Source organism: Pterocles gutturalis, unplaced genomic scaffold, assembly GCF_000699245.1.
Source record: "Pterocles gutturalis isolate BGI_N339 unplaced genomic scaffold, ASM69924v1 scaffold52131, whole genome shotgun sequence".
Lineage (NCBI taxonomy): Eukaryota > Metazoa > Chordata > Aves > Pterocliformes > Pteroclidae > Pterocles > Pterocles gutturalis.
Window position 1 is genome coordinate 8,547 of NW_010102483.1, and position 22,878 is coordinate 31,424.

The 22,878-nt window shown below is 35.9% G+C and overlaps 1 protein-coding gene across 1 annotated transcript; it reads right to left on the reverse strand.

The window, feature by feature from the left end:
• Positions 1 to 844: 844 nt before the first annotated feature.
• Positions 845 to 17,670, reverse strand: PACSIN2 (protein kinase C and casein kinase substrate in neurons 2; the record flags this gene model as incomplete). The annotated part of the gene is made up of 9 exons (XM_010086201.1): positions 845 to 2,685; positions 7,592 to 7,788; positions 8,708 to 8,824; positions 9,489 to 9,613; positions 11,721 to 11,841; positions 14,604 to 14,779; positions 15,667 to 15,822; positions 16,538 to 16,773; positions 17,514 to 17,670. Coding segments are annotated over 9 exons (1,398 nt in total), but the record flags the coding sequence as incomplete, so codon positions are not given.
• Positions 17,671 to 22,878: the final 5,208 nt, after the last annotated feature.

The following is a 22,878-nucleotide window of genomic DNA, read 5'->3' on the forward strand; positions in this document are numbered from 1 at the left end:
GGAAAGGCTGAGGGAATGGGGCTTGTTCAGGGTGAGGAAGAGATTGGTCCCAATAGCGGCTTTCCAGCACCTACAAGGAAGGCTACCAAAAAGACAGAGCCAGGCTCCATCCAAGCACAACAAAATGACACACAGTGGTCATAAACTGCAGTAGGGCAGGTTCTAACTGCAAATAAAATGGGGAAAAATATTATAATTAAGCACTGTAAAAGTTTGAACAGGGTTGTTATGAAATCAGTCTTTGGAAGTTTTCCAGACTAGCTTAAAGGCCTAAGCAAACAGGTCTGAATGCAGAGCTGACTGTGCTTTAAATAGGACCCTGGACTAGAGACCTCTCTTGGTCCCTTAGAACTTGGATTCTACGGTGCCTTCACCAAATCGGACATCCAGCATAAAGAACCAGTACTTTATTTAGATTAAAAGATGTATTGATGGGGGAGACAAGATAAAACTTTCAGCTTCACAAACACTACTACATTAATCACTGCCAGTCAACAAAACTCAAAAAAGGCAGAAAAGATTCAGATACTATAAAAAAACATAGCTGCTCAAGATATATCAGACTTGACTATACGACAGAACGCAGCATCACAGTAGATTCTGCATACCCATAAAAGACATGGTCTCCTCTTCTTCAATAAAGATTTTGCTGGAATGTCTCACCAAGAGCCCCTGTGCAGTGCACCTCCCCATTTTTGTTAACAGCACAATGCCACGGATGTCCTACTCCTCTTTATGGTTATTTCAGACAATGCAGATTTTGTCACCTTGAATTGCAATGAAATGCACAGATTATTTGCTTCATAACACTATTTTCACATACATTGAAATAGTAAAAGGTACATTCCGCGTATTTAAGAGATTAACCATTTTTATTGTTTTCTAAAATATTTTACAATACAGAGACCCAAACCAGTAATTCCTGACAATTTTAGTAACTGTCTTGTAGATGAACAATTATGTTGGTAAGTTTTCCTTGACACACATATACATACAGCCACTTTCTAAGCTTGCACATTTTGATTTGTTGACTGATGACTAAATATATAAGCTCAAAAAGCAAACGATAAAGTCCAAGACTACCAACAGTGTTTTACAGTTACCTCAAAATCGATTTGTTAGCTTCATTACAGTGTAGCTTCCTAACATAGCATATCTACTTACCCGAAACTTATTTTTTTTAAACACAAATCTGCTGTGATTTTACAACCCAGTTTTAAATGTCACAAATGCATACATACTATTTGGCACTATTACAGATGGCCGAGTTGTAACTGCAAACCAATGTAGATTTTACAGTGTTCTGCTACAATAATCCATGTAAGGACTAAAGCTTGTTTATATTTTGACCCACAAATTTATCCACAAATACTGATTTGAGTATGTTAGTGCATTTACTGTACTTCTGAAAATCTAATCACAGGATACTTTATCTATGGTACAGTAATGAATATGGTAGGAAAGCAGATTTAAATATACCTATAATTTAAACTCTTAAAACAGTCTAAATCTTACTGACATCAAAAGGCTTGATAACTAATAGCCATGCTCTTTATATTTTCGAATATCAAATTATATGTACATATACACAACATAGACTCTTAATAAAAAGCATTTAGCCTATTTTACAGTCTTCTCTGTTCAAAAAAATTAGCCCTCACAGATTCAACATTTCAAATCACCCAAAAATCACTAGCAGTTTAAAGGAGTTTTTGTTTGTTTTTTTTTTTTTTTTCCCTGCAAACATGTGCTGGAAATAGCTACTATTCTGGCGCTTATGCACAATCTATCTTTCTTTTGAGTGCCATTTAAGATCTAGATGGAAAACTATTAGTTTAAGTGTCAAACCACATAAACAACATTCTTAATAGAATCCCAACCCATGACACCTGCAGATATCTCTGCTACAAATAACCTTCTGTAACAGATATTTATTAAATACAGTATTTGTTTTACAACTTCAAGCCATGCTGACAACATAGAAAGATTACTACAACATGGAAAGAGTTTTCATTCAGTCAACTGGTGACTAAATCTGTGTCATAATTTAAGTATTGATAAATCCAAGCATACAAAAAGGTGCTTAACTACATAGCATTTAAATAAAAAAATACTGCATCTTTCAGACATTGCTAAGAACAAATAGAAAATTAACTATAATAATCTTTAAAATTCAAGTTGCAAGTTACTGAAGGTCACTTAACTGATTAAACAGAAGTGAGCATAAGCCACATACCTAGAGCAGGATGAGGCACAAGCATAGAAAATGCAAAAATGTTTAGGATTCACAATAAGAGACCATGAAGGAAGAAAAAGCTTTAAAAGTATTTTTCCTATCATACTATTTTTTCAACCTAACCCCTTTCCTTTGCATTGTGCACAACTTGTGAAAATAATGTCAGATTATTAGTTCGAACTTTTGTCTTTAATTCACCATATTTCAGTATCAAGCCCTCGCCTTTTCATTAAAATATATACACTCTATACATCATTCAGCTTCCTCGCACTTTAAATATATACTGTACAGGCCTATAGAGCTTTTGTAACACTTCTGTATTAACTTTGTCCTCTGTCACTGGATTGGTTCTACATAATTTGCTGGGTATAAACCAACTTGTCCATTGTCCAGGCGTCCTTTGCACCAACCCTGCTCATCTTCATTCTCCATTTTAGTTAACTCATCCCCTGAAAAAAGAAGGAACATTGCTAAAAACCTGTAACCTTTTAAGCAACAACAGGAAGATAATATGACCGTTATCTACATGTCCACTTTTCTTTCCCTGCCCACCCCAGGCCCCAGTAGGGTTCTTTCCTCTTCATGCTTTTGATACTAAGAATACTACTTACAGATTTGCATACGGGAAGAAAAGCCTCCAATTTCAAGAAAATAGGAAGGAGCAAGCTACTTTGAAACTTAAACATTACAGTGATGGCATTTCAAAAAATCATAGCATTTTTTAAAGCACAATAAAGAATGCAAACTTTTGAAGTTATATACAGTGTTATTTCACTATGAGATCAAAGATTCCCTTATATCTAAAGGGTGTGAACAGTCAAAGATGGTTGTGGATAGTACAACTACCTCTAAACAAGCAGAATAATCGTACATTTATGGCCCTCAACAAAATGTCAGTGCAAGTGACATAAATGTTTTGTTAGGCTTATTGTCAATATATGTTCTTCTAAGAGTTTGTGGAACATAGGAAGAAAATGCTACAAAAATTAAAACATGGCAGTAAAATGGTCTTGAATTATATTTGCAGCTTTTCAGTATACCACTACTAGCTTGTGATGCAGAAAGATTTAAATGAATCTTCTACCTTACACTTTGTTACATCTTTCCTTATCTTTTTAAGAAAGGTAAGGACTGTGATTTAACTTCCCCTTTTACTGGTCCAGCTTTATATTGTTGTAAACTGATGTACAATTGTAGCTCCAGAAAAATTAAGTCAGAATTTGCTTCCTAACTTACAAAGCAAAAGATTACACTGATTATTCAGACACTTATGAGCTATTACATAACCTCATTTTGACTATCATGCACATCTAATCTTCTACATCCTTAGGAAATACTTTGGCATTAGAGAGACTGCAGACTCCAAGATGCTGTATATGAGCAAATGAATGTTCACCTCAGCCAGGCAAAAAGGCCACACGGAGTAACAATTATTTCCTTATGTACAACTTACTTGTGTCAAATTATTTCCCTAGATAAAACTGATTTGTGTTACATCTTAGTTAGGAATAGGAAATACATGCTGAAAATATTACCCACTTCCTACAGTCCCAAATGGCTACAAAGATGGTCAGAGGGCTGGAACACCTCCCCTGTGAGGACAGGCTGAGAGAGTTGGGGTCATTCAGCCTGGAGAAGAGAAGGCTCTACGGGGACCTTATAGCAGCCTTCCAGTACCTGAAGGGGGCCTAGAGGAGAGATGGGGAGGCACTCTTTATCAGGGGGGGTAGTGAGAGGACAAGGGGTAATGGGTATAAGCTGAAAGAGGGCAGATTTAGACTAGACTTAGGAAGAAATTTTTCACTGTGCAGGTGGTGAGACACTGGAGCAGGTTGCCCAGAGAAGCTGTGGATGCCCCATCCCTGGAGGTGTTCAAGGCCAGGCTGGATGAGGCTTTGAGCAACCTGGTCTAGTGGAGGGTGTCCCTGCCCATGGCAGGGGGGTTGGAAGTAGATGATCTCTAAGGTCCTTTCCAGCTGTAACCATTCCATGATTCTGTGATTCTATGAAATATAGAGTGTCTCGGTATCATTTAGGAGAACGTGAACCAGCCTAGGGGACTATAAATTCTTTGGTAGAAATAGGGACAAACTTCATATTAAATCTTCACAAGGTATTTACCTTCCATAGCTTCCATAGAAGAGATGTTAGATAAACATCTCTTCTAGTTTGTAAGTTTACCAGATAACTAATAAAATAACATAATGAACAAATGTTTGGCACTGCAAACTGTACTTGGCTTATGGAGACGTTTTTACAATTTTTTCCGTCATTTCTAGTGCTGCAGAATGAGAGTGTGTACAATTCCAAGCCTGCCCACTATTTCTATGTTAATAAAGAGTGAAAACAGTGACTATCAAAAAGCCACACTGCATTAACAGTAAGCCCCAATGCAAATTGCACTTGTATTAACAGTTAGGACTTGGAAATTCAGTGATCTCGGAGGTCTATGAAAATATAACAACTTTTAAGTGTCCTCTGCATAACAGTTATAATGAAAACAGTCTAACAACTGCGATAAAGATAGCATATACAATAACACATTTTGACAACATTGCCATGGCTAAGAATAAATAGCTACAGTAAATGTAGACCATGCAGATACACAGTAGGGTGAGATATACATATGGTAGGATGGTTATGTCCCACCCTGTTACACAATTATAAAACCTCTCATAAGATAAACTGTTATTTTTAATCTTTGGAAGCCTCCCACAGTTGTTTGCCAAGAAAAAAAAAACACCAGATGTATAAAGTATTCCACTAATAAAAAGGACTTTCATGTATTAAAGTACATTTAATGGACAGTATGCAGAGCATATATTCTACAGCATGCACCTAGAAGTGATCACAAAAGCTTTGTAGACAAATTCTTTGAATACCCAAGGAAATCCCATCTGAGAATATCCACGTACATTTAAACCAATGCCTAAAATGCATTAACCCTCTGTTGACAGCTGCTTAGGAGTCTAGCCATAGTCTACATAGCACAGAAGTAAGCACATTTTAAATTGTCTCCTGCATGACTTGGTGAATTTTTTTCCTTAGTCTTTTGTATGTTCAGTGTAAACCTAATCACACTAATACTTCTGCCTAAAAACTAAGTTTGACTGTAGCTATTCTATAATTCAGCTGCTTTAAGGGGATTCATAGTCTAGCATGTCATCCCGTTCCTGTAATTGATACATTCATGTAATGCTCTTCCTTCAAAGGTATCAAGCTATTTTTAAGTTAAGCCTACCTACATCTCACAGTTCATACTTCCTGTACTATATCTTTACAGACCTCACACTGAGAACCACTTAGTTCAAATCGTTTAACACAAGTCACACAGCTGGCACTGAAGACAGAATACCTAACTTCGTATTTAACCATTACATCTGTGTGTATAAACATTACATAGTTTTGCCACTGAAAGCCTTGTTACTGTAAATCCTTGGAATGCCACCCTGTTGCTTCACAGGCACAATACATATCTTTCAAGAGGATTAGCATACTTCCATCCCCTGCTGAGAAAAAAGGAGCAGTTAAATTCTAGAGAATGAAGAATTTGAGCTGCTGTGCATTCCAGAGAAAGCTCCAGATGTTTTTTTACTACTGTCGTTCTGTCAGGGCACAATTCAGCAAAGTTAATGGGCAAACCAACCCATTCCTTCTCTCTGGAAGCCTACAATACTTGTCTACAAAGAACAGAAGTCAGATGTATAGAGTTTCACTACTAAAAAAGGAGGGTAGTGAGTAAAAGGCAGGAGTACCACCACGTCAGCTGTGGGGCTTTTTGGTTTAAAAACCAAAAACTGCATTTAGAATACAACCTGGAAATACACTGTTCTGAGAACCAACTTTCTCCATAAGCAGAATGGAAGTCTAGCAATTCACTGATTAGCTACATCACTGACTTGTTTACTGTAATAATTTTCAGCCGTAACATCCATCTAAGACCCATAGTAGATGGTGTAGAAGTAGCATACTTATTACAAACCCCAGCTGAAAGGGAAGTAGAATCAAAAGTTTTCTTAAACTTTCTTTCAACACTTGAATCCTGTTTTTCCTCTACAACTAAGTCAGTCATTACAGAAGGGAGTACATAACAAGCAAACGGGAAAAGAGACAAGATCAATGAGATTGCCTATCTCATTTTCACTAACTGAAGTTCTGTTTGCTTTTGCTAAATTACTCATGCAATCTTGCTCTGGAATTCCTGGTTAGTAAACTTTTAATGTGCAATTTTGGCCAAGACAGTAGAACGAACGGCTGAAATTAGAGCTCGAGAAGCATGGACAGGGTGTAGATTTCACGTTTTATCACTAGAGGGTGCTGCCTCCGGGCCGGCCAGGTGAAAAACTTGGAAGTCTCCTACTTCGCGGGCTGAGTAGATCCTCAGGCACTCGCTCAACGCACAACGGCTAGTGCAACGAGCCCAGACAAACTGGAGGCAGCAGCACCCGTGGCATACAGCCATCATACCCTTGTGCCAACTTCGTACATATGGAAACATACTGTGGCACGGGTCTCTCCTGTTAGTTGCACATTCTGTTCTCTCAACTCCTACAGCAGTCAGGTAAAAAGTAAAAAAAAAAAAAAAAAAAACCAAAAAAAAAAAAAAAAACCAAAAAAAAAAAAAAAAACCCCACACACAAAAAAAAAAAAAAAAACCACAAACAAACAAAAAAACCCCACACACAAACAAAAAAAAAGAAAAAACAGCTCAAGGGAAACACAACATCCCAAGGAAGATGTATAAGTAGTGTACCATAATATAATGTAAGATGAAAAAACAAGTGAAGGCAGTTACTGTGCTTAACATACACTGAAGAGGGATGGGAAAGAAAGAAAAAGAAAATACCTGCCCACAACTAAGTTTTCAACATTAAAATGTTAGCACTGTAAGAAATCAGAGGCCAAAAAAGGGATGCTTCCAGATTAAACAGAAAAAAAACCAATATCTAATCAACTGATATTAAGATTAGCTGCTGTAGTCTTTTCCTTTAAAAAACAAACTTTGTACGGTTGGCATCTCTAGACAGCTAAAAGCAGCAGCTGTTACTGTCACCAACTACGAAAAGGAGAAGATAGGATTATCAGTTCTGCAGCTCATTTTGAACATGAGATGGTAAGAAGTGAATATCCCAAACAGATGCATCTCAACACATTCCAAACAGATTAGAAGCCAGTGCTTCCAAATAGGGCATACTAAGAAGTGCTGTTGGGAGGGGTGAGGATTAGATAGGATCCTGTAAATGGAATTGTACATTCAAAGAAACAGGTGACTTCATAAAATAAAAGCTGAAGAGAAAAACTCCTCCCCATCTTTCTCTTTTTGATAAATATTTTAAGTGAATGCTGTAAACTTACCAGCTTTAAAACTGAGCTCATCTTGCTCTTGGCCCTCATAGTCATAGAGTGCACGCACTCTCACCTCCATTGCAGGAGAGGTATCTTCATCAAATGGATTGGTGTCTCCATTTGCATCAGTGGAAGAGAAGGGATTGTTGGACTCTTCATCAGACCAATCTGTAGGGTAGCTTTGGTTTTTTTCATAGCTGCTAACACTGAAAACAATTTTTAAATTATTCTTGTTTGCTCTTAAAATAGGAGACTAGAAATGCCACTAACATACGAGTTCCCCTAATTAAGCTTAAACTCCACTCTAAGTTCCAGTTTTAAAACTTTATTTCTAGTATGTTCTCACCTATCTTTAGCTTATAATGCCTCATTAAAAAGAAAAAAACATTCTTGCAAGACATTCACAAAGTTAGAAAGAGGCAAAAGAAAAAATATATCAAAGACAACCTCCCCACAAACTCCAAAAGCTTCCCTATCAAGAAATCTATGTAATCCATGCGATTATTTACCCTATAAGGGTAAAAGGTATGCAGGTAGTAGATGAAAGGAATTATCTGTTTTAGGATAAGAGATTTAAATTGCTTTGCAGAACCTTCCTCCCAAATCTCTATGCACCTCTACAACAGTTTTTTTATGTTGCAATCCACCAATAAAGAAACTTCATTATGCTGCAACAACTTGATCATTTAAAGAAAAGTTCACTGTTAAGCATGCACATGCCATTTAAGAGAGTGGTATGACATCCCTAGGTATGCATACTGAAGCAACAGGCAGCTGTTTGAGAAGGTCCTAAATAAAAAGAAAGCATTCATAAAAGCAGATTTATTCAGCGAGAACATAGAGAGCAATAAAGCTCCAAAAGCAGTTTCACTACAAAAATCCATCAGTTTTAACATTTTATAGGACTGGTAAAGGAAGGAAAAAAGCAACAGCAGTTCTGTTAGCAACTGCCAATAACCCCAGTAGTTTCAAAGATCTGTTAGGAAAGACAAGTTAGGTTACAGTGTTGCTTACATAACCTCTTCATGCACTGACCCGGCACAGTGTTATAGAAACCAAAAATAGAAAACCCTGGACAGAGAAAGTGCAAGTGTGAAAACAATTAAAAAACAACATTTCACCAACTTTTTGATCTTATTGTCCTCCTTTTCACTGACAGTACTCCCAGTATCTTCTTCATCTTCAAAGGGATTGTAACTTGATTGTACTGACTGCACTGTGTTACTCTGGACACTAAGACTGCTAATTTGGAAAAGAAAGAGCATTATGGTGACCCTATCTGTTTAAGAGTAAAACACTGTCACTGGTGTCCCACTAAGTAGTTTCTTAGCAGATGACTACTCCAGGAAAAAAAAACCAAAAAACAACAAAACAAAAACAAAACCATAAACAAACACCTATCAAGTGAAGCATAAATCCCAAAAATGTGATACATTTCTCCAGAATTAGAACATCCTGTGGACCACAATTTCTTTTTCTTACTGCCTGCAACAAAAGGCAGTGTGATTTTTCTAGCCAGTTTCATTCCTTTCTAAAGCAGCTGATGTTAACATTTTTGTACTAATTACATCCAGAATTCTGAAGTGACTAAATGTTTTGCAAGCTAAGATTTCAAAGTGTAATTGTCATTTCTAGAAATGGGAAGATAGCAACAGACTAACTACCAGATTAGCTACAGAAAGTTCCGTTTCTCATGAAGTTTGGCTTCTTTTAATTTCCAATGTAAAGAACCGTAAAGCGGAGAATAATTCCCAAAATATTTTGTGAGCTGCAGAAACACATCACTAAAACTGCTCACAGATAATTAACATTTGGTTGGACAGTAACTTTTTGGTCCCATAAAACTTAGTGTACTTGAAGATAACAATCCTTTCCAATTAGTCTTTTTAGGCATGAAAAAAAATACCTGCTGTGTTTGTTAGTCTGTGAAACTTGTTCTCCTGTCTGATTAATACCAGTCAGAGTCACTCCATCAGAAGCCTTCTTCTTTTCTCTTCTACTGAGGGTGCGATTCAGATCTGCAGACCACTCCTATCAATGAATGCAAAATGTGATTTAGAAATTTAATTGAACAAGTAATTATCACATATAATTTTCAGACTGAGTTATGGAACATACATTTATACATACAACAGTACAACTAATTATTAAAAAGATGTTTCAGTTATAGTTCTCGTCTAGTTCGTTCCCTAGGAATGCAAGCAGATATCTGTGCTGCTCACAAAATCCCAAGGTTACCTGTACTTCCCCACTTAGTATTCTGAACACCTTGAAAAGACTTAAAATTCCAGATATCTGGCAGACAACTGGAAAAATCAAAGGAGTTGGCCAGTGCAACACTTTAAAAGCTGTACTGAGAGGGCCCACTGTTTCAAACAATGCCAAGACATCTGACTTCAAAAGGTAAACCTTACATCTAATTTTAAAAGGTATTATAATCTAAGACAGGGCTTACTTCTCAAGTGCTCCAAGAATGACCTATGAAGAAGCTAATTTTTAAACTCATTGTATGACACTTCTCCTGTCCCTGAGATTACCCTTAAGGTACTTCACTCTAGATGTAGTTAAATTTATTGCCTTTAAAAGCCACCCATAAAAGTTAAAGCTTAAATCAACACAACTGTTGACAAGACTCATTATGCCATTTATAAAGTATCTCCTCCTTGCACCATTCAGATGTTTCAGAAGGCAGACGAACAGGCATGATGAGACCTAAACACAGCTTCTACCTATCAAGTCAAACTAAGCTGCATACTGATATAAAGCAGGAACCAACAAACTGGATGCAAGCAAATATCCTATACTGAGATATGTTTCATTTCAGAAGCCTTAAAGGTAAAAAAAAAAAAGCCAGGAGATAGTTGTTATACAAAACATAGCATTTGAGATAAGTATTTTTAACAGGAAATGAAGATTTTCGCAAGTTGCTATTACTACTGGTTTATACATGTAGAACAGTCCCTCTTAAGTGATTTCTGGCCAAATTTTCAGAGCTACCTCATTATTTTAACTTTCTACAAATGCGTTTTGGATTTCTGAGTTATCATAGTTTAAAGACAACTGACCTAAGCGTATTTGCAGTTTATAATGCAATTTCATATTCATTTGATCATGATTTTTTTTTACTTACTTCATCCTTGTAGCATGTAAATGAGAAAAAAACTTGATTAGAAAAATAGTAGCAACAGTATTTAATCTGTTAATTATAATGCTTATGAAAAAGGATGATAATTTCCCCACACAGAAGTAACTGTAGCTCAGCATTTCAGGCAAAGTAATTCTGCAGTACTATTAGGAGTCTTCTTCCTCAGACCTACTAATCTGAAGTTATTCAATAATTTAAAAACAAGTGATATTTTCCATTATGTTTAATGAGGGAACAGCAAACGCTCCCAAGCTGATGCTTCCACTCTATTGATTTAATGCCTAGAAATTATTTCAACTAAACCCATGATTCTGGTCAAACTCATCTCAATTCCAGCCATTTGATACTGATAGTATATGATCTGCACTGATACAGTTTGGTACACAGTTCTTGTAAATTACATTTAAAAAACAACAAATTTTAAAAACCTCCTTTCTTCTGAAGATGGCATTCAGCAATACGATTAACAACTGGTTAAAGGTGGAACTTTTTTTAATAACAGGATTAAAAAAAACTAGTTAAGACTTATAAATACCAATTTTCAGGACTGATTGAAATGTTTTTTCAAACTTTTTCAAAGTCTCTACACTATAATTACCTGCTGACAGCATGGAGATTCAAATTGAAGTCTGACATCAAAGGGGAGAAGTAAAACATACAGGACAACATATAAAGGTGTCAGAGGTGTATCAACTAAACTATGGCTTACTAATGACTTCAATAATTACCTCAGCTCAAAAAAAATTTACTATAGAGTTTTCTCCTTTATCCCTTTTTACTTTGAATAGGTGGCCAAAATACTCACCTGCAGAAGCTGGGGGATGATGAGAGCCCAATGGAAATCAAGAAAACAAAGCTACTATGACTTGTAAAAACAAGAAAATTCACTGCTCAAAGCCTGAATTTAAGAGTTACACCAGAAAGGAATACGACAAAAAGCAAAGAGAAAAAAATAGATAAAACAAGTCTGGGTTTTAAGTACTCTGACCATACCTCAAACTGAGGCCAATTCATTGACATCCCAGGACCTTGATTAGCTCTAAACCACCGCAAGTCTTCAACAGCATCTGCTGCTTTGATATTCTGTTCCAGTTCACGATAGATATTTTTGTAACTGCAAAACAAATTTGCCTTTAAATTTAGTATAACATCAGGAAACACAGCAAATCCCCTAGTCAGATTAAGGAAAAACAAAAAGAATATTTTGAAGTTCATAACAGAATTGAAAAAAAAAAGCTTACAGCAAGACAGACTTTTAAAACTCTAACCTCTTTACTGCCTATAAAAAAGGAAGAGTATATTCCAACAAGTAAGCTTGCTGAAAGTTCACAAAAACATAAAATCCTTATTTATCAATTTTTTTTGTGTAAAGTAACTTAATTAGCTGTCATTAAATGTAGGATTTATATAGGAATGTATTTAAATTACTGAATGCCAATCTCTAAGTTTCTTGAATTTAAAAGCTTGTCTACAAGAAAGTAGAAACTGTTTTTGTGAAAAGTCCATGGCATTCTGTGAAAACTCCTGTCTTAATCCAATGAGAATCATAAATCACTATAAAAATAAAAATCTTAAACCTGAAGGGGAGTTAAATGTGTTAAACATTTTCCTATGCAGGTATAATATCTGCTAACTGCTTTTATTGTTTTAGGTACTCTATGATTTTACTAACTATACTATTTATACAAAATATCAAATACTACAAAAAAGAACCTTAGTCTAATGGTTTTCATTAAAGTTGAATTCTCATAACTAATTATCAAGTATTTTACAGAACAGAAGTAATCTTGCAGATACAACTTTGATGCCCTGATCCTAGACCATGAACATGATTTATTTGCTCTACAGACTGTGACTACAAATACAATTGTTTTATACAAAAAAACCCAAGATGGTGCAATATGGAACTCAGTGTAAAGAAATCTCAAGACAACAGGTAGAAGGCTTAAAATAAGAGACACAGAACTTCTAGTCTGTATTCAAGCTAGAGAGAATTTGAGGAAATCCTTCCAGAGCAAGTAATACAAAATTTAGAACTAGATTTCATTAGCGCTACATTGTCATTGTCCTCAAAATATACTTCCAAATTTCTCAATTTCTATATATTACCCAACTGCTTTAACATGTAGGAAAAAAAACACATACCACATACATCGGTGGTTCTTTGAATGTATTTCAGCAATAGAAAGGCATATATTTTGAGAAAGGGAATAAATAATTTTGAATGACTCACTAGCCGTCAGATCAACGATAAACTGGAGGTCTACATCTGCAGAAAACAGGGCAGGGCTATTTTCTGTACTGTGCTCTTCACCATTATTTGTCTTAGGAAAGTTAAAACTCAGACTTCCTTTCGGGGCTTTATTCTACACTTTTTATCTCTGTGTATTTACAGAGGTAGAGATAAGGAAATAGATGAACAGCTGCAGTTGCTTTATCCTTAGTTTTATCGTACTAGTTCTATTATTTTGTTTGCACCTTATTAACATACCACAAGATACCAATCCTGAACATCCTAAGTATCCTAAAAGGAAATCATTGCCTCTCCACATGGTCATCTTCTGTAGTCTTCCTCCAACCTTGCCCTCCAAGTCAACTATTTCTCATTTATTTCTGTTCTGTAGTTTCTTTCAACCTCATTAAACTGAATTCAAATGGGCAATCCTAACTATCCACCCTGAGAGTAAAAAGAATCTGTCTTCCACAGCAGTTCCATAAGAACTTCAAAGCAACCTAAAATGATAATGATGCTAAAATCAGTGATCTTGCCCTTACTTAGTGCTTGCTCCGTATTTGTTCTTGCCCCTATGTCACCCTCTTCACTTATGCCAGAACTAACATTCATGTGACTGCGTAGCAAGTTAAAACCAAACTAGATTCTTCTTGCCCTAGGTTACCTTGGTCAGTTTCTTAATTCCACTGGTTGGACTACCATAAGAGTTTTGTCACTAGCAGAAGAGGAAACAGAAATCAGCAGCCGGCCAGGAACACACGTTACTCCTTTTAATTGAAGCGCCAACCAGAGCACACATGAAACTCCGCCGTTACAAGTGGAATGTAAAATTCCACTAGTGTTACAGCATTTGCTGCAAGCATTCTAGTGTCTGTCTTTTTGAATGCAAGAGAAAACAAAAACATTATAACCACTGTCTTGCTGACATATCGAAGTAGTTCAGTATCAAAACGACCCGTAGTAGTTGATGACATGCCACACAGTCTGACAAAATAAGCTGTATGAGCTCTGATCCGAGTTCCCTAGCAGAACTTTAGATTTCTTGAAATGTAGTGAGGAGGGTATAGAGCACAAGACATGCTTTATACATACTACAGTATAAAGAGCAGACTTTGAAATTAAGAAGGACAAGAGTTCAGCAAGGCTCAACCAATGGATCTTTAACATTCACCCCCTAGTTAAGGTAATTCCTTTAGAGTGAGCTCTCATGTTTTAACAATAGATGTGTCCATGCTATGAAGTTCATGGTGTCTTACACTAATAAATTCTAGCTTGTTCTCCAATAAACATGCAAGACACATAATACACCAAACCCCTCCTTTCCCAGTCTTTGATCCAGCATTTTTTGATTCTAAGCTCTGAATCCTTTCTAATTGGCACACATTTGATTATAAAAATACCAGAAGAATGAGGGTTTCTTGGTTTGTTTAACACTGTGTTAAATAAAACCAGCAAATGTTAGGGACAGATGCTAATCTGATCTCGGACAAAACAAAGAATTAAGTTCTTTCAAATACACCTTAAACAAACTGAAGCAACACATTACAAACAAATCAGATTCCAAACTCTGATCTACTTGTAGTATGGATTACTCTTCCCTGAAAAGTATTAAGCATTAATTTTGAAGTCTTACACAGTTTTACCTTGCAACATTAGACAAGTCAAGGTGTTTTTGAACTTCCAGTAACACTTCTCGGAAGAAACGTAAGCGTTTTTCCTCAAACTGCTGACACTGTTCAAATACCTGCTCCATGTTTTCCATATATTGAGGAGTGGCATTATCCAATTCTTTCAGTGATTTTTCATACTTTTCTTTTGTCTGGGGGTGGAAAAAACAAACAATTAGCAATATGTTTTATTACTACCCTACATAACAGATTTATCAATGTAATAATGGCCAAGATTTAGACCAGAATTTCCCAAACTGCATTCTCTTTTCATGACCACAGCAGCTATGTTAGGTCACAATGAGTTAGAGTTATCTAACAAAACTACGGAGCAGTTACAACAAAGTTCTAAGCCTCTTCTCTTTTTAACAGAAACCATGACAAATGCCAATGTAATACTAAAGACAAACACCAAAGGAGCCACAGAGTAAATCAAAGCAGTGTGAGACACAGAAAAGGCCCTGACTCCGTGTAAACACTGCTCAGCAGTAATTAAAAAAAATCCCTATGTTATCAACACTGTTTTCAGCACAGAAAACAGCCTCAAACTAGCTCCTATGAGGAAAATTTAACTCTATCCCAGTGAAAACCAGCACAGCAATAGAATGCTTTTTCCACAATTGTATTTGCTTTTATTTAAGTGGATTATATCAGTTTATTTTCTTAAAAAATACATTCTATGGTCAAGAATGTTTAGATGTTGTCAGCAAGCTTTAGGCACCTATGTCACAGCCTCTCAAGTGAAATAACTCAACCCTCACTAATAAATGAGTAGAACTCCATCCACGTTTGCTGCCTTATTCTGCTTCCTTCCCTGCTGAATGTACTTACTTGAAATAGAGGCAATACATTTTCTGTTCTTCACAGAAGAACAACTTGGCAATGATGCAGGCTTTGGAGAAAACTCTGGTACTGCACCATAACTGAAAGTGAGCTGCATTGCAGTCCACAGCACGTTAGGGAAGGAAAAAAGCTTAAATATGCACAAGTTATAGGCTACAAAAACTGCATATGAACAGCAAGTTAACATTTAGTATACCTTTAGTACATCTTGTTTGCTTCTCTCCACTTTGTCCTGTAATTTCTTAAGCTGTTCAGGATTTAGCGCTGGATCAGCTTTGCTATTTGTTTCTCTGGATATAGCCAGTTTCTCCTCTTTGCAGGCCGCATGGTATGCTTTCTTTGCAGCTTCCACCTAAAAAGTAGATTTGAATCTTTGCATCTGGGACATTTTATACAGCCACCATCAACTGAATTGTTTAGCCTTATTATCATATTCCAATGTACAAAGTGTCAGGTTTTGTTCCAGGATGTTCTTTCTTTTCTTGGGTTGTGTTTTTTTTGTTTGTTTTTTTGTTTTTTTTATTTAGGCCAAGGAATGAACAATGCATAAGAATCAAAGTAAGGAAATTATAGTAGTACTTATGAATCAGCATTCTCTCACCATACAAGAAATGCCACTCATATAGCTTAGAGAAGTGTGGAATAGACTCAAGAGAAGGTTTACAGAAAGCACCCAATAGAACATATCTTCCTCGTGCCCATGTTCTCCTGCTCCCCTTCTTCTACAAGCCTGTTATTTAACAATAATGTTGCATGACAAGGAAAAAACCCACAAACACTTTTCCCCTGCTCACTTCTTTGAGCAATTCTTAACTTTCAAATGCATGAAATCAAGATACTGTTAAAATGATAACTTAAATTCCACTTTTTCCAGATTTTCACTGACATCATCAAGATTAGTAGAGACCAAAAGAAAAATACTTATTTTCAGAAGAGGACAGAAAGCAAGAGATCTTTTTGAGAAAGGAGGGTCCAGCAGAGAGAATAGGGAGTTTACTCCCTTTTAGAGATTTGAGACATAAATATATTATAACACAGGATATCTAATACATAATCTACTGCTGTACCTCTTTCAGCTTTTTTGCCCAGGGTTTCTGAGCTTTCCTAAATCCATCTTCTGCTTCTTTGGTTTCCTTAAATCCTCCCATCATTTGCTTATGAAATGCTTCCTTCTGCCAGTTCTTGATTTTTTCAAAGTCTTCATTCATCAGTGAACTTTTTACTTCTAGATGTAGTTCACTCACTTTTTCAGCTTCTGACATAAAAGCACACCAAGCCCTTTCTACTGTTCCATACTGTGGGCCTAAACACAACAGAAAGTGTCATTCTCAGTAACCGTCACCCACATGGAACTTATATTTCCAAGAAACTACCTGAAGCTATTGACTTATATTCACTTGTAAACAGTAATATTGATGCAAACCTAGAAAAGGGAAGAGTTTCTTTTCAAATAAATTTAGAATATTACAAATTTTTATACCAGAAGAAATAATATTTAGTCTGGCCTCCTTCTCCCTGTACCATGATTCTAGTATTCCACCTCTTTGAACTGCCTTTAATTTCTCAACATACTTTTTGAGGCATGGATAACCAGGAAAGGACAAACTATTTCAAAATATATTCAAATGGTATCAGATTAGGCTTCCATTAGAGCAGTGCCTAGGTTTTTTATTACTAGTCTTTCCCTTACAGCCACTGCCCCCTTATTATTCAGATACACTTCTGAACTGTGTTCTATACCGTTAGTTACCTAGAAACAGCCAGTTCTCTAGAACTGAACAAATTTGGATACCTCAACACTGGAGGCAAGATTCATCAGCTTCAGCAAGAAACAAGCAAACCAGCAAAGAAGCAGGGCTTTGTTTGTTTGTTTTTAATCAACAAAAGCTTGATCATTTGTTACATTACTGAGCCTTTTGCAAAGACTCCATTATAGGCTAGAAAGTACAAAATTTCTACTTTGTACTTACCAAAACAAAGATATACAGAAACATGTTTTTTCATTTGAGAAAGTTTTCAGAGTTCAAAATCAGAATGCATTACCTTTTTCCACAAGCTGTTTCCACCTTTTTGCCCATTCTGTAAGCTGCTGAGCATACACCTTCTCTATTCGTGCCCGTTCATGAATACAATTCATTAGATCATTGCAAAGTCTGTGACCATCATCAATTCGTTTTACTGTCCGCTTGTAATTTCCAACCTATTAAAGAGACAAATACTTAACAATTCCTGCTTGAAAGCTCTGAAAACAAGATAAATCTGTAATTAACATGAATAGTTACCTAGGAGCAAGATTATGCACAAGCAGGAATTAATCAATTATAGCATGAAGTATTTTTCAAATAATCTTAAAACCTAACTGCAACACCACCACAAAAGCCACAAGTTCTCCTGTAAAAAAGTTATTAATTTTAAAAGCGAAAGCTTTGTTGTATTTTATTAGTCCTACAATGTAATTATAGGCAGTCATCACAATTGTTCTGCATTAGTATTGGTTGGTAATGTTTTAGATAACACAAACACAGTATCTCCCTGTTCCATGCTTATTATTAAGTACTTAATGCCTTAATTTTATACTGTATTTAATCTTTCAGGTTTAATAAAACTCCGAAGGCACGCAAAGGAGTATTTCAACATCTCTACCAATGATAATGGTTTTTGTTCAGGAATGCAATATGGAACAATCACAACCACTATATAGACAGCAGAGACTGGATGTGCCCTTTGTTACAGCTGTGCTTCGCTGCTGACAAACTAGAGAGCAACTATGTCAAAAGTACAGAGTAGAACTGAATGTGGGAAGATACTGACAGCAATGACATGGAGTTCCCATACCTAGAATTAACTGGCGAATTCTACAGGAAAAAAAAAATCATACTTGCTCAACGTACAAGCTACCAAAGGACGACTATATGGAGAAAAATGCACACTACATTACAAAAATCCATTATATAATTAACCACTCCCCGTTTGTGTACACACCAACAAGGAATCATCAATCTAGATGACTAAAGGGAAAAAGAGAGCCTGATACTGTTCCCAAAGTAATATTTCCACTGATTTCAAGGTCATTCAGGTTGGCTTTTTGTAAACATTAAACAAGACATAAGAACTCTGTTAACAGAATTTGCACAGCCTATTAAATATCACAGTCAGTTTCTTATCTGCCCCAACCACCTGACTGAAAAATAAAGATTAAGTAAGGCAGTAGATTAAACATTCAAATACTTGAAGCATGTTTGTAATTTTTACATTTGAATCATGTACAATTCACATCTTAAATACAGGAAACCATCTGACTTTTAGATTCGCATTTTTTCAGGATTTTGTCAGCAGATGTACATTGAAGCCATCTGCTTGAGGAAAAACTACCCAAGTATATAGAGTAATAATCTTAAAAGGGGAAAAAAGCCCTTTTAAAAAATTATGGAAAAGTGACTATGCTGATAATTACAAACATATGTTAGCACTCCCCATCAAAGTTGGTGAAAAAAAAAAAATCTAAACCATCAACGACAGCACAAAACCAATTCCTTTAGACAGTGCCCTCAAAGCATTCATCTGGGCATGTTTTTGGTTTTGGACTAGATCCATTTCAACAGATCAAAGACATTTAGGTAGCATCCAAGAAAAGCACTGGTTAGCAGTCACCTAAATTTGCCTAAATCATGTAAAAGAAAAAGTACACACATGCCCCCCCCAGCTTTAAACACAACTCACAATATAATTGAAGATAAGAAGCTACCAGCATCACAAAGAAACTGACACCAAAAATCAAGACAGTCAATGCATTAATGTCAAAACAGATTTCATCTATTAACAAGAAAGTATGAAAAGTAAAAAAAAAAAAGCTTTTTCAGGACAAATAGAAATTGAGAAGTAGGCAATTTCAAACATTGTACATTAACAAGTATAATATACACATGTAATCAAAGCATTAACAAAATTAAGTACCTCAAAGAATACTTTCTAAACCCTTTGCAATGGAAGGGCAAATCATTCATCTGCTCAAAATTACTCCAGCTGTAGGTTCACAGCCAGACACTGTTAAAACAGGTTTGGCACAACTACTGAGGCCTTATATTAGCATCTATTTGTGTCTCCAGTAATGTGCCCAGGGATTTATGTCTCTAGCATGATCATTTGTTTTCATAAATTTTCACTATTACATTTGCATTTTAAATACTAATATTGAATGGCAGCTGGCTGCCTCATGGTATTTTTAATGCTTTCATTTTGTGTTGTCTGGGCAAATTCTAACCTCATGGTAATATCTAGCAGTTGCCAAATCTTAGGCAGGTATTCAGAAAACTGAATTTAGCTTATCTATGATGGGTCCACTCACTATTATCACATAAAGCCACATTTAAAGAGCTGCATGCAGACCACAAATAATTCACCCATGCTGCCTCCTTCTCCACAAGAGAACCGAAGGAATTAGCATCACAGTTTAGAACCGGTATAAAGAAGAACCAGGCCTACAATACTAGAAAATAACATTGTATTCCACATAAAGCCTTTTATACTAATATTTTCAAGGGAAAAAAAATGTTCACTTGATTTATGAAACAGTATAGACATCTCATTCAAATTTCATGCTAGAATGCATGCTAGAATGCTAGAATTTTGGAAATACAACACTTTTCTGTGTTTCATGACACTTTACATACTTGCATTTAACATTCTAAAATTTAAACAAATTTATAAATGTTATTTTTAAAATTGCATTTTAAGTTATGGACACTGTAAGGACAAATTTTTCTGAGAAGTGGAATGTGCAGCCTGTCACTGGAGGAAGCAGCCTTGGAGGTACGAGAGCACAAGGTACTTAGACCATAGAGCCAAGTAAAGGGAAAAGAATTCTAGTCTTTATGCAGCCAAGGAACTATTAGGTCAACTGTAGGTAAGTGAAAACAATTAAATTAAAAATTCATAAACCCTGAATTCTGAAGAAGAAAAACACGACTTAATACATTGTTTTATTTGAGACTAGTTTCTCCGAATTCCTGAGGCAAACTGCAAACATTCTGCAAAACTTCACCTTTCCCCTTCACAGAAAGTATTTGAGCTAAAACAAAAAACGTTAATTCTTTTATTTGTAGCAAATGACCAGGAAAGAAAAGAAAAAAAAAAATTCCTGTGTTTGTTTCACTCAGAGACACATTTACGTAATGCCTTGCAATTTTCAGATTTCTTGATTAGCACTGTTCAGTACATGAACATATGATGTTTCTAGTTATTCTAACTTTCTGACCATTCTGAGCTTTGGACTATTTCCTGTTAAACAGACAGAAGATAACTAAGACATGAAGTTAGTTTCCTTGTCCTACAAATGAAACGTTTCAGGAAGGTAAACTGTAAAGATGATAAACTTTCTTACTGTTTCAGTAAGAATGAGAGATGTTTAAAAACTATATCCTGCTTTAATTTTAGCATCAACACTTCACCCATCTGAGAGAGACATTTTATTACATAATACAAAATCCAGTTGCTGTTTATCCTTAGTTGCCAGAAACACTTCAAAAGGAAATAACCCAAGAATTTATTCCTTCAAAATACAACTATAATGGTCACTTTCTTGATGCAATCACCGAATTATATGAAAATTGTAATTCACAGTTTTGTGTCACACACCCCTCCCCCTATTCTAAGTTGAGTTAACTACCAGTTTTCCCTTTTACACTGCAAAAAATACTGAGCTGTGCTACTAATAAGCCCCCGTTGATCCTATTTTGCCCCATTTATCTCTTACAGGCATTACAGATGCCCTCAGATCTCCATTTTGATTAGCCAAGAAAACATTCCTTCTCATTTTTATATTTCCTTTCATGCATGAATACAGCAATGTCACATCAAATCCTTTGTCCAATCTAAAATGTAGGGAATCTGTAATGACCAGAGAAAAACACATGAGCACAATGAGGCATTTAGCATTGTGTAGTTAGCAGTGCAGTAATTTCTCCTTTGCGATCACTACTGTGCTAACGCAGACAAGCACTGTCACTGACATGATCTTTAGTGGGAATATTTAAGAGCTTACAACCTCATTATTTTACAATTTCACAGCAGTAAACACAAAGGGAGAGTCTTAAATTATCTAGGCTCTTCTACCTCAACTAATAGACTTTTTTTTTTAGCATATTAATAGCGCAGGATAAAAAGCCTATAAAGAGTTAAACACACTTGGGTTCTTCTGGTACACTGAATGAAAAATAAGGATATTTTAATTTGTTAGCAGCCCAGAAGATAGCAAATGTTCAGCTATTGCTAAACTCCAGTCAGTTAATTCTAGCATATCATTACAATTGTTACAACCACAAACATTTCAGGAGTTTCAAATGCCTGAAGTAAGATTTGATGTCAACTCTTCTTCCAAACTTGCCTAGCTTATTCATAACTAGTCAGCCTTTCTGAACTGGAACCATTTAAAAGAAAGTCAGTCACCATAGCATACAGCAAGGGTTTTTTTATGAACAGATATTCATAGACAGGAAACACAATAATGAGCTTTGAAGGCTCATAGTCAAACCCACACATATGGGTGGCCAAGCTGGGGACACACTATTTCCAGCATTACATTTAACCATGAGTACAATTTCTTTTCAGCTACACTGAACAGGAAGTTTCCAAACATTTCAATCAGCATTAAAATCTCCAGTGCTGTGGGTTTTTTGTAAATGAAAAGAATAATCTTGGTACATAATTAGCACATACACAGTCCAAGTACCTATAAGCACTACCTCTGTGCAAGTTTACCCATATAAATTTACCACTGGTTTGAAGAAAAATCCTGAGGAAGCTCTTAAATGCACAAAATCTGAAGCCAAACATACCAGTAAGCAAACATCTGGCACTATAAACAGAGAACATTATGTTGCTCAATGTTAGAAGGAGAAAAAATAGTACATATAGGAGATAATGACAGGAACCTACTATTGCAGAGTCCAAATATTTTTAAAATGAAAAAGCAAAACAGAACAGTCTGCTTCATCAGCAAAAAGCATTCACTGACAAGTAACTGAAATCCCTCAACAGAGGAACACCTTTTCAATATTCAAGAGTTTTGGGAGCTTCTCCCTCTTAAATTCCCTGCATCCAACACACACCCCCTCAATAGATACCTCATGTAGAGGTTGGCTGACAGTAGAAGGTGTGAAGCACAGGTATCAGGAGTACCAAATGGGCAGGACCAAGACCATCTGAACAGACAGCTTACAATGCAGTTCATGGGAGGCACGTCCCAGATCAGCCGTCTCTGCTATCCAGTGTTGGGTTTGGGCCTTGTTTTGGTTTTTTTATTTTGTTGTTTGTGGAGGTTTTGTTTTGGGTTTTTTTGGTTGGTTTTTTTTTTTTTTTTGGTGGGGTGGGGTTGTTTGGGGGTTTTTTTTGGTTGGTTGTTTTTTGGGTT